The 12,513-nt window shown below is 35.8% G+C and overlaps 1 protein-coding gene across 2 annotated transcripts; it reads right to left on the bottom strand.

Moving 5' to 3' along the window:
- Positions 1 to 2,150: 2,150 nt before the first annotated feature.
- On the bottom strand, positions 2,151 to 9,616 carry si:ch211-214p13.7. 2 transcript variants are annotated; one of them, XM_047815122.1, is made up of 4 exons: positions 9,359 to 9,616; positions 8,877 to 8,899; positions 7,641 to 7,648; positions 2,151 to 2,697 (listed from the first exon to the last, which is right to left on the bottom strand). In XM_047815122.1, exons 1-4 carry the CDS (start codon positions 9,385 to 9,387, stop codon positions 2,509 to 2,511), a joined length of 249 nt encoding a protein of 82 aa, XP_047671078.1. In that variant the 5' UTR covers positions 9,388 to 9,616; the 3' UTR covers positions 2,151 to 2,508. The 2 variants fall into 2 exon arrangements, with proteins under 2 accessions (XP_047671078.1, XP_047671077.1); XM_047815121.1 differs by having other exon boundaries at positions 2,151 to 2,706; positions 9,359 to 9,607.
- Between the last annotated feature and the right edge of the window lie 2,897 nt (positions 9,617 to 12,513).

Raw genomic sequence — 12,513 nt, 5'->3', positions numbered from 1 at the left:
TTGTATAGCGTTTTTAACAATAGACATTGTCTTAAAGCAATTTATATAAATACTGTATACAGTAGAAATATAGGATAAAAAGATAGTATACATAGTTAAAATTAAATTCAGATTTATTACTAATGAGCAAGCCAGAGATGACATTGGCAAGGAAAAACTTCCTGATGATATGAGGAAGGAACCTTGAGAGGAACCAGGCTCAACAGGATCCCTCCTCATGTGGGTGACACTGGAGAGTATGATTATTAATAATGTCCTTTCTACAACTGTTTATATATTCAGGTGGAATTACGTAACCAAAAGCTCCTGAAAAACTTATAGGTCAGCATCAATTCTGAGTTCATTATAGACTTAACACCGGTTTCTTCCTGCCAAAGCCTTCAAATGTTCTGACCTGAGTGCAACAGCAGTTCAGAGTTGGCACCATAGTCTCAAAGTGGTTCAATCCATAGCAGTCCAATGGGTCTCTATGCTGTCCAGCAGTGAGCACCACCAAACAAAGGACTCTCCCATGCTAGACAACTGTTGACTAACTGTTGACATTATAGACTCCTTCAGTAATTGTTAAATAAATTCCTCTTTGAAGAAATGAAGTGTATCTCATTTGTATAAAATGAGCGGCAGGTTGCTCCGGATAGGTGGGTCTGCCAAATGCCATCAATCTAAATGTATTTTCACCATATCACTGATTTTGTATTTTACTTGAATTGAAAAAAATCTGATTATTATTATGCTTGGATTATGTCTACAGTTCACTGTACAAGTCCATATGAATTAATTGTATGATGAATGAAGAATTTATTTATAAAACCCTATGATTTAGATTACACTAGGGACTGCTGGCTTTTGGGAAATTAATCAGCACCTTCTAACCAAACAGAATTCAGAATTCATAGAGAATTCAACTGCACTGTGGAATAAAGTACATCATCTGGCTAATTATTAACAGTTTGAGAGTTATAGCATTTATATTTCAAATATACTTCAAAACTCTTATCACTCCTCGCACTGTACCTCGCTCGCTTAGATCTACCAGCACTGCTCCAACTGATCCCACCATCTCCCAGGGTATGAGGGAGATATACAGCAAAATTATTTTCTTTTCTGGCACCGAGGTGGTGGAAAAAACTTCCCCTAGATGTCCTAACATCTGAGTCACTGGCTTCAGACTTCAAACGACAGACGAAGACCTACTGTACCTCTTCCTGAAACACTTGAGCTAGCACTTTTTCCCCTTGTTTATGTGTATGTTTAAAAAAAAAGAATAAAAAATACACAGTTGATGGTATCCTAAGTCTGTAACCTAGTGAACCAGTGTTAATGTATTCGCTGATAGAGATTTAAAAGCCACTCCGGATAAGGGCGTCTGCCAAATGCTCTAAATTTAAATGTCACACTTTAGAGTCATCAGATAACTGATAAATAAGCTGTGTATTTATTTCAAAGTACTAGGTCATCGCCCTTAAAGAGACATTGTCTTGTGTTTGTTTGAGGCCATGTGGCCATGTGGCCATGTGTGAATTCATAATCTTCCCCATTCTTTAAATGAATCAGGCTGGAATGGATGGTGAGTGAGTGGAAACTGATGGTAAAGTGTGTGTATTTCTCACTCGTTGTCATAGGAAAGAAAAGCTCATATAATCTTTGTGATATTACTGTCTCACTCCCTCGCATCAGGGTCTGCAAACGAAACCTACCTTTTTTTAAAAATAGATTGCATTTGGGATTCCCCATGACTCTAAATGAGGTGTAGATTTTGTGCTCAGCAATGTCAGCAGGGTGCAATACAGTATGTGTGTGGCGTCATCTAGAGGCGGTTTACTTACCTTTAATTAACTTTTTTCATTTTTACAATAGATAAATAAATAAATACACCAATAAATGAATTAATTAATTAATTAATTAACAAATAGAACCACTCACACTGCATTTTCTAATTTCAAGGAAATTTTTTATATGATTTCTCTGTTTAAACCAAGTTAAAATTATTTACATAATTACATTATTTCTATAGGGAAAGTATATTTTTTTGTAAGTTATAGAACAGATACATTCAATACATCCAAACATTATATACAAAGGTAGTTTGGATTATGGACCCAAAATGAAAGCATTTACAAAGCAAAATCCTTAATATTAAACTGTTAAAATGTGTGTGTGTGTGTGTGTGTGTGTGTGTGTGTGTGTGTGTGTGTGTGTGTGTGTGTGTGTGTGTGTGTGTGTGTGTCCAACTATACTAAAAGAGTTAAATCCACACTCTGAGTATTAACTTAACAATAAGTAATTTGCTAAGTGACATAATTAAAGCTATACAACAAAATAAATGCAAACCAGTGGTCACCCAAATGCTAACAGTTTTATGTTGATTATTGTTAATGTTTATTATGATAAGATGATAAGATGAGGTGCACATGGTTAACCACTAGAGTCTAAAATTGTAAATAAGTTGTGTTATACTATATATATAAATATAGCTAATGTTAAGTTAAGCACACAATGCTTTTAAGCTCAGCTCATCAGGACATAGTCATCTGCACAGTCCTCGTTGTGGTCCATTTTTTTTGTCTCAGTGGGAAGCTTAACTTCAGCATAATCACAGTCACTATCCTTGGAGTTTCTTCTGTCAGACGTTTTGTCATGCCCTGCTGTCTTTTCTTTGCCATGATCAATGGTGGCATAGAGAACATCCTCCTTAGGCTCTTCTGTCTGTAGGAAAGGAAAGAAAAAAGAAATGTGTATTAATTAACAAAGGGATGTTTTCAGTAATGTTACAGCTATACTGTAGCAAGCTTAAACTGTTGTCTAAAACATGTTGTCCGGTCAAATGTAAATGAACCGGTTATAAATTAAACTCCTAATTAATTAAAAGAGGTAATCCAATAGCAGAGCTGAATGGGGTGCAATCATGTTAAAGGAAGTGGTAACTCAGTGGTAAAACTGTTGAGCTATATATCAGAAAGCTGTGAGTTCAAATATGAGAACAAGTGGCCCTTGTTTAGTCTTTGAGCAAAATAGTATGGTCTTTGATGCACACTGCAATATAAGGTAATAAATAAAGTAATTGCCTGTAAGAATATTTCAGTATTTTACATGTAACCCTGCTGCAGTAAATTCTATGAATTTTACATTAAATGTTCTGAACCGTTAGAAATGATGTAGTTTCCTCTGTAGTTAGTATGAGCATAAGCATATCAGGTTCTAACACCTTATTCTTACACGTACATATTTCACAAGCCAAAACGGAACTTCACATTCATGCATACATTGTACAGTTATCATTTTAGGCCATATTTGAATTAGAGGAGCATTTCAAAGTGTCAAGTTGGAACTAGCAAATTGCTATAAATAGACAACCAATTTAGTTTTTAACATTGGATTGTGCTGGAACTAGAGGTCTTCTTGGGTCTTAAGAAATGTACCCAACCCGAAGTGACCCGAATCACTTTTTCACCCGAACCTGACGTGCATAATTTTGTTTTTTTAAGAAAGACCCGACCGGAGACAAACCCGAAAAAATTTGACCCGAGTCCGACAGCAATTTTTTTTTAACCCGACCGGACCCGAATGGTGCATAACTCTACACTAAAGTAACTGCTACAGAGTGGATTCAAAATTGATTGACAGGTAAAATGAGCTTACCGCCAGACACATGTCGCCAGCCACGTGTCGCAAGCGGTCTTTGCAAACAGAAGAGAGGTTGGAAAAGGACTCGAGTCGATGCACACACACGAGATACAGTAGTTCGAGTCTTCTCGAACCTTCTCTTATGGAACCTCTTTATAAAATACACCCAAAGAGCTGTATTCTATTTTTCATAAAACAGCAGATTAGCCAATCAGCAGTTGTACGTTTTTTTTAAACTCTGAAATCTGTAATCTATCTATAAAATCTAGCTGTCAGGTTTGGGAGGAGAAGGTGATTGCAAGTACAGATAGTAAAGATGACGCAAAGCACATATGACTATGAGCTCTACTGTAGCACACACAATAACATGTTAATACAACTAAAGCTTCCCAACAAAACACACCAAAACAAGAACTTGAATGTAATCACAGTTGTGAGTAAGTACTGGGACATGTGACATGCTAGGGCTGATGAGTAATATAGTCTGACATCAATTTCTGATAAACTAGATAAAATTAGACACACTGTAACACATGATATCCTGAATAAAGTTATGTGAGCATATTACTTTAACAACAAATGTCATGATAGTTTTGGATACTGAACTTAAGTTTATAAGTTCTGAAAGGTACTTAAGAAACTAATAGTAATCCATCGTCTTCACTACTTGTGAGTTGAAATAAACAAAGCTTATCTTAAGCTTGAGCTTAGTTTATTCTCATTTCTAAAGCAGTAGGTGAACTTCTGTTTCTAAATTAAAGCTAAAATTAAATTAAAGCTAAATGCTAAAGCTAAGACGAGGTAATATGACGAAGCGTGCGTAGCGTTTGGCTTCACTGTGACTACGGTGGGAGACGAGGAAAGAGGTTTACTGTTGTATGTTTAGATGTTAGTATGTTTACCGTGTCTAAAAATGTTGTGGACAGCATGAAGCCAAATAAATTAAGGTGTCACTTAAAGACATTATACCCCAATCACGCTGAAAAGCCACTTGAGTTTTTTCAGCGAAAACGTGCCGAATATCGCCAACAATCGTCCCACTTTGTGAATGCTATTTCAGTAAACCAGCGAGTTGCTCAGTGCAAAAAACCCCACTCCATAGCAGAGGAGCTGATACTGCCTGCATCATTAGATATGGTCTCTGAGTGAATTCTGGCTGTGTTTAGAGAGGCAGTATCCACTCGTAGGGCAGAGGGCCATGGGCATTCTTCTTCCTTTTGCAGCATCTTATCTTTGTTAGACTGGCTTCTCTGCTGTTCCTGCACTGAAGACCAAGTACAGGTCCCAGCTAAACATTGAGCAGGAGCTGAGAGTTGCAGTATCATGCTTCAAACCATGCTTCAAAACGCTGTGCACTGCAAAACGTGCTCATTGTAGCCATTAATCCTGACTTCTTCATATTGGTTAAAAATAAAGAAATAAAATAATCAGCACAAATTGTTTTATTAATTTTTGTTTTGTAGGTCAAAGTGTTTTATATATTGTGCCCCTGAGTTAATGTTGCTGATCAATTTGAATTTATTATTATTTATTGATTATATTTCATTTTATTTTTCAGTATCAAATGGTCAAAAAATGTTTACAGTTTAAATAAGGATTGTATTTTTTTTATTTAAATTTTTTAAAATATATGTATGTGTGTGTGTGTGTGTGTGTGTGTATATATGTATGTATGTATGCCATTTGAAAAACAAGGTGAATCTAATGTGCTAATGGCATTGAACTGTTTTTCTAATATCCTAACTGCATGTACAACCGTGAAATACAAAACCTTCATCCTGATAAAATGTTACTGTGGACTTTCCAACTGAACACAGTTATTGATTTATCTTCAGATAGTACCAGTAAGAGCATTTTTACATTTCCTGCCCTACTTAGCTCATGGGTCTTATCATTAAAAAAATCCATCACGCCTGGCTTACACAGTTACTGTATACTTAAAATAACACCAGCACAATATTGCTTATACATGGAAGTGACAGCATTCTAATGATTCCTAAAACCCTGGACTGTCATCAGTTCAGCACCAGTTGTTAATATTCAAATCCCAGAAACAATGGTGAGATTATGTGTCTAATTTGAATGCCAAATAACCAACGACAAATCACAAAGAAAAATACACTGCTGCTTGTTTACAGTAATCACTCATACTGTCCAGTCCCTGTCGCTCCATTCGAAATGGAAGTATAGATTCATTTCCATAATGTCATTTATTAATTCTGTAGAAAATTTATAACAAACCCATCATGAAATGTGACAAAGTATTACACTGTAAACAGACTCTTACTTAACCCATAACTACTTAACCCAAATCCACAATGATTAACTATTACCAGGACTATTTTGTGTATACAGTAATACTTTGGCAATATACAAGACTAGATTAAAGCATGTGTTACCTATTTGTTTACCAAAAAGGTTTCAGTGTTCAATATTTCCTCCCAACAGAGTGTGGCTGTGACCTAGCAAACCAGTGGTAATGTATTCATTCATAGAGACTTTAAAGCAATTTTGTACAATGCTCTCGATATGGGCATCTGTCAAATGCCGTAAATGTAGATTAGGTATATCAATATCAATGCTTTTCAAGTGTCACATGACAGCCATGTAGTAGTAGTTCAGTAGTTTAAGAAGGCTGTGTGTTCAAATCTTAGAATCACCAATCTGCCCCTGTTGGGCCCTTAATCCTTAACTGCTCAGTTGTAATTAGTTCTGTGAAAGGTTATCTACCAAATCTTATAAACACCATGATTTTAAGTTAAACTGTATTATATTTAATAGAAAGAATTTCATTTCCTCAGCTCCATTTTCTATTTCTGCTTTTATGGTCAAAGGATGTGATCTAGTTACTGATAATAAACCCTGTCTCTGATGTTTCATCTCAAGTAAGGACTGCCAGTCTTAGGCAATACCCAGAAACTCTTTAAATCTGCATAAATAATGACATCTCGTCATTTCCCAACAGATATAGCCCATTGCGTGTGTTATACTGTACACGAAATGATGGTGTAATGTTAATGACTTGACTAGTTGAAGTTTAGCTTTTCAGAACCTTTTTCGTTTTGCTTTGGCCTCTGATCTGTGATACAATGCCATGTATACAGAGCACAGTGATACAAATGCATTTCTACTTCTAATTATACTTTTTAGTAAATTATTTGTTGTACAGTGCGATAGACAGGCCATAAGAAGCTGATGCTATATGATAACGTGACATTCTTAAAATTGAGACATATATGAATAAAAAGCGAAGTTTTCTTTCTCATTGTCAATCAATAACCAGGAGAAGGGAATAAAAATCACTAGACCTTTTTTGGGGGGAAATTATTCAGTGCAATGCCATATTAACCCTTGTATGTTGTTCGGGTCTGTGGGACCCATATTCATAAACATCAGTAGTTTAGAAAAACTTTGCTTCCTTGTAAATTTGTTGATTTTTTCCACTCATAACTTGATTAAAATTGATTTTCTTTTTTTTATTACATTTTATTAAAAAACAACAAAAAACAAATAGCACTTGAATTAAAAAATGTGATGTAATAAAGGTAAAGGGCAAATATTAACCATATCTGCTGTTTATATTGCTTGTACTATAATTGGGATGAAGTAAACATCTGTAGAGTATTTTAACATAAAATTTTTAATTGTGTTGAATTAAAAACCCAAAAATGCAGCAGGTCACCAGACCCACGAACACTGGCTGAGTAACAAACATACGAACAACATACAAGGGTTAAATAAGTGGTTTTGATTGTGTTGCCAGATTATAGTTCAATGCACATATACTGTAGGACTATATATAAATGTCAGTGGAAACCTGACATTATTAGAAATGTGAGACAATTTGCATGACTGAACTGATATTAAAGACATAGAGTTCAAAAATCTAACATCATGTGTTTACTATTAAAAGAAATAAAACTGCTGTTTCTAATTAGATTTTTTTTTTTTTTTGGTAACCAGCAATTTTCAAAATAAAGTTATATGTGTTGTGTGTGTGAATGTGACATACTCACCTGTCCTGCTGCAGTCAGTACATATAGAGACATAGCAATCCAGAGAATGGGAGAGAGAGAGAGAGAGAGAGAGAGAGAGAGAGAGAGAGAGAGAGAGAGAGAGAGAGAGAGAGAGAGAGAGAGAGAGAGAGAGAGAGAATCAACATTGATGTTTACATTATTTAACAAATTTACATTACTATACAAATTTGCAGTCAAAAAGGTTGATAGTCTTCTTCCAAATAGACTTAAAATAATCGACTTATAATCTTGAAGATGCTCTGTCACTTATAAGATTTTAATCAGTTCCATATATGATTTTTATCAGAGCTGATAAAACATAAAATAGTGTCACAGTTACGTCCTTCGGAAAGTTGGCGACACTTTAATATAAACCTATAAATCACCAATGCAATATATTTCTACTTATCTGATGCTTTCATATAGATGAATACATACATTCTCTTTAATTATATCATAACTTAGAGTATTAATCAAGAACATATACTTTAACAATAGTCTTTTCATGTTACAAATGTAGGTTAAAACCAGCTTTAATTCATTTCATTAATTAGACCAGTCAGACCAACAATTTACATACAGTTATTTACCAATACTACATTGGCATGGTGTTATAAAAATGGGATTATGCTAACAAGAGTAGCTCCTAAGGGTACACTTAAACTTAGTTGTGTATAGACATGATTTTAGAAATACAAAAACATGTATTTAACATGTATACTTCATACTGAAAAAATTATAAATTGCCAAGAACATCCATAATTGCGATCATTTGGCTTATCGCACACTTCATAATGTAAATGAACTTAATACTGCAGTATTTTCATAAACGGTTGTAATAGCTGTATGTGCGTTATCATTCATTTATCATTATGACAGCATTAGTTTAGTAATAAAGATTAATATATTAATTATTTGTGGACCTTATGTTAAAGTGTTACGGTAACAAATGTTAGACATGAATCTATTGTTATTTAGGGTGATTATCTTAACTCAATTTCAGTTCATTTCAGTTTTCAGAATACATTGTACAATCTCTTATTTCTCCAGGATGCTACAGTGTCATGTTGCACCACATTACACAATGTAGGGATTACACAACATTGTTTCATATATATTATACTGTATATAAATTCAGGATCAACTTCACTGTCATATGGACGTCCAAACTTATTTGCACTCTGCATGTATTTCAATAGTGATAAAAGAAAAAGAAATAAGATAAAAGATTCTTACCGTTGTCTTGATATGTGTCTTTTCTAAGGAAATGAGATAAAAATACAGTATTACTACAGACGAACAGAGTACACAATTTAGATCTGCAGTTTAAAGTGAGTGGAATTTGGGATATTTTGTCCTTTTTTGATTTCAACAAGTGTCACAGACAGACTCGAGTAACTAAACTGTGCCTTTCCTTGTTACTGATGCTTGCTACTGACTACTTTTTGTATCTTTAATATGTATCTTTTACCTTTGTTATAGATTGTATAGTGTACTTGTACACTGTATAGTGTAAAGTAAAGGCTACAAAGCTTAAATCTACACTACAGGCACTTCCACAGCTACACCAGTGACAAGAAAAGTACACTTTACTAAATTTTTTTCTTCTGAGAGGATATTTATCATCATCGCATTTTAGACATAGCACCTGTCATACTAATGATGTTTGTAACATTGGTTAAGCATATCATGTGTAAGTAATTTCTGTGATCACCTACCTTCTCATGAAGCATGAGTGATTTCCCATAATCTGAATCCTTTTGCGTATGAAGTGTGAATTTGAGGTCTAACCAAGTGAAGAATTAAAGAGATTAAGAGAGGTCAGTGCACATGGCGTACAAATGTTGAATGTTCAACCCCGCCCCTTTTTTTACTACCAACTGAAAAATCGAGTGAGAGACAAAGTACAAAGAGGAGAAAGAGAATACAAATGGCCCAACTAGTGTGTGTGTGTTTCCTTCTGCATTACTTCCTGTGCTCTGTGGTTTATATGGTCTTATACCATACACATGCAACGTCTCTCTAACTGAACCCCCTGCACGTACACTTTGTTTTCCTATCCAGATGCATATATGTTTTAGATGTTTTTTAACACACCTTTTTATTTTTTTTACGTTATTAATCCAGTGCATTTACCATCAACCTGTGGCTGTATTGTAATCCCAATTGTAACATCATAATCCTATTTTAAGCAAAGCACCGTTGAAAACTCTGTTGACAGAATCAATCCTCATATGCAAAATTAACCATGTACATAAAATGTCCTATCTTATGTCCTATCTTAGGGTTGAGAGAGAGAGAGAGAGAGAGAGAGAGAGAGAGAGAGAGAGAGAGAGAGAGAGAGAGAGAGAGAGGAATTTCCATATATTGACGCTATGAGATGTGAGATAACATTATCTTTTCATAGTTTTAAAAATTCCCCTTTTCTCTGTCTAGGAAAAAGTAAACATAAATAAATTCTATTTGAGGCAACTTTACTTCCTTGTTTTGGATCCGCAAAGTGCTTAAAATGGCTAGGCTGAAAAAGGAAAAGTCTGACTTTCCACATGAGACATAAAGTAAGAACGAAAGCATAAATGTTTTCCCCTTTTTCAAAAATTAGTAGAATTTAAACACTTAATTTTCAGAATTTTACCTAAAATGAGAATGTCATCAGATGACACTATCTAACTGTCTTTGGTGACCCGAGAGAAGGCTATAGTGGAAAAGCATCACATGGTTGTTATAGATGAACTCATCTGGTGCTAGTGTCAGAGATGATTAAACAGACACAGTATTAACAGAGTAGTTGAAATATGAACGCAAACACCTAAACGCTTTGGTATAGCTGTATATTTGTACCAAGTTACTGTTGAAACAGGAAGCTGATCGTTTCCTCTGAGATGTTGAGAACGGACACCTCTTACAGAACTGTTAACAAATAAAAGTGTATTGCTGTCTGTCGCCTGTCTACACATGTGAAATTCAAAGATTTTGAGCCAAAATGATTGCATACATGTGTGTTTGTGAGTGTGTGTTTATGTGTATTCAGTTTCACGGTACAAATTGTGTCCAGCAGTGCATTATAATGCTGATGTTGATATGTTTTGTATTACTGTGTTTATACATATTCATATACATATATTTACATACAAATTTAAAGTTTATATATATATAAAACATTAAACTTGTATGTAGATTTATTAGCATTTATCCCTATTCGCTCTGACCAAACACACACACACACACACACACACACACACACACACACACACACACACACACACACACACACACACATATACAGTATATGTTTGGACAGACCAAATCTTCCTCTTCTTCTACTTTGCACTTTTTCCCCATTAGGGGTCGCCACAGTGAATCATCTGTTTCCACCGAACTTTATCTTCGGCATATTGTAACAATTACCTTCATTTTCTAATTTAACACATATATCTCCTCTTTGGCCTTCCTCTTGACCTCTTACCTTGCAGGTACAGCTACAACATCCTTTTACGAAGATCTCAATCCAAGCTCTCTCACCTTGTCCCCAAAACAGCCAACCTGAGCTGTCCCTCTAATGTGCTCGTTCTTAATCCTATCCATCCTCGTCACTTATAAAGAGAACCTCAACATCCTCATCTTTTTGTGGAAAAGAATTTACCCTTTGGGGACAATAAAGTATAAACTATCTCTGCTACCTCTATCTCTGCCTCATGTCTTTTCTTCACTGCTACAGCCTCTAACCCACACAGCAGAGCTGCTCTCACTACTGTCTTGTACACCTTTCCTTTAATTCATACTGACACTCTTCTGTCACCCAAAACTCCTGACACTTTTCTCCACACACTCCAACCCGCCTGCACTCGCCTCTTCATCTCTTTGCAACACCCACCGTCACAGTGGACGGTTGACCACAAATATTTAAACTCCTTCTTGACCTCAGCCCCCTGTAACCTCACTGCTCTTACACATGTATTCTGTCCTACTATGACTGACTTTCATTCCTCTTTTTTCCAAAGCAGATTTCCATCTTTCAAGTTGTTCCCCCACCTGCACCCTACATATCACAATTTCATCCAAAAACATCATTGTCCACAGTGATTCCTGTCTGACTTCATCTGTCAACCTGTCCATCACCATAGCAAACAAGGAAGGACTCAAAGCTGATCCTTGATGTAGCCTCACCTTCATCTTGAACTAATCTACCTGACCTATGGCACATCTCACTGCTGTCATACTCCTCTCTTACATATCGTAAACAACACTGACGTACTTCTCTGTATCTTAGCCCCTCTCTTGGCACCCTGTCATACACTTTCTCTAAATCCAAAGACACTGTGCAGCTCCTTCACACCATCTCTGTACTTCATTAACATTCTCATTAAGCCATACTGCTGCTCACAAATATCGACTTCCTTTCTTAACCTAGCCTCCACTACTCTTTCTCATAGCTTCATTGTGTGGCTCGTCAACTTTATACTTCCATATATGCTACAACTCTGCACATCACCCTTGTTCTTAAAGATTGGCACTAGAACACTTCTCCATTCCTCAGTCACTTTCTCACACTCTAAAACCCTGATGGACAATCTAGATAAAACCCCACCTATATTGCCTTTCCTCTTTCTTTCTGTCTATAAACAGTTCTCCTTCCTCTTCTTCCTCAACCAACAGCAGTCCAATTTCTGCCGGGACCCTGTAGGTTGGCAGTGCCGGTGGCGGTCGTTGTTAATTTGGGCCTCGACCGATCTGGTATGGAATTGGCATGTTTCACCCCAAATGCCCTACCACTTCACAGCCAGCATTGCTTAAGGTAGAGACAAGGGTCTATAAACAGAAAGTAATTTATCCACCACTTACCACGCTATAATATATACCTATTTATAGCACC

This window comes from Tachysurus fulvidraco, chromosome 6 (genome assembly GCF_022655615.1).
Source record: "Tachysurus fulvidraco isolate hzauxx_2018 chromosome 6, HZAU_PFXX_2.0, whole genome shotgun sequence".
Taxonomy (NCBI): Eukaryota; Metazoa; Chordata; class Actinopteri; order Siluriformes; family Bagridae; genus Tachysurus; species Tachysurus fulvidraco.
Note: the sequence above shows the minus strand (reverse complement) of the source record. Positions and strands in the feature narration are given on the sequence as shown.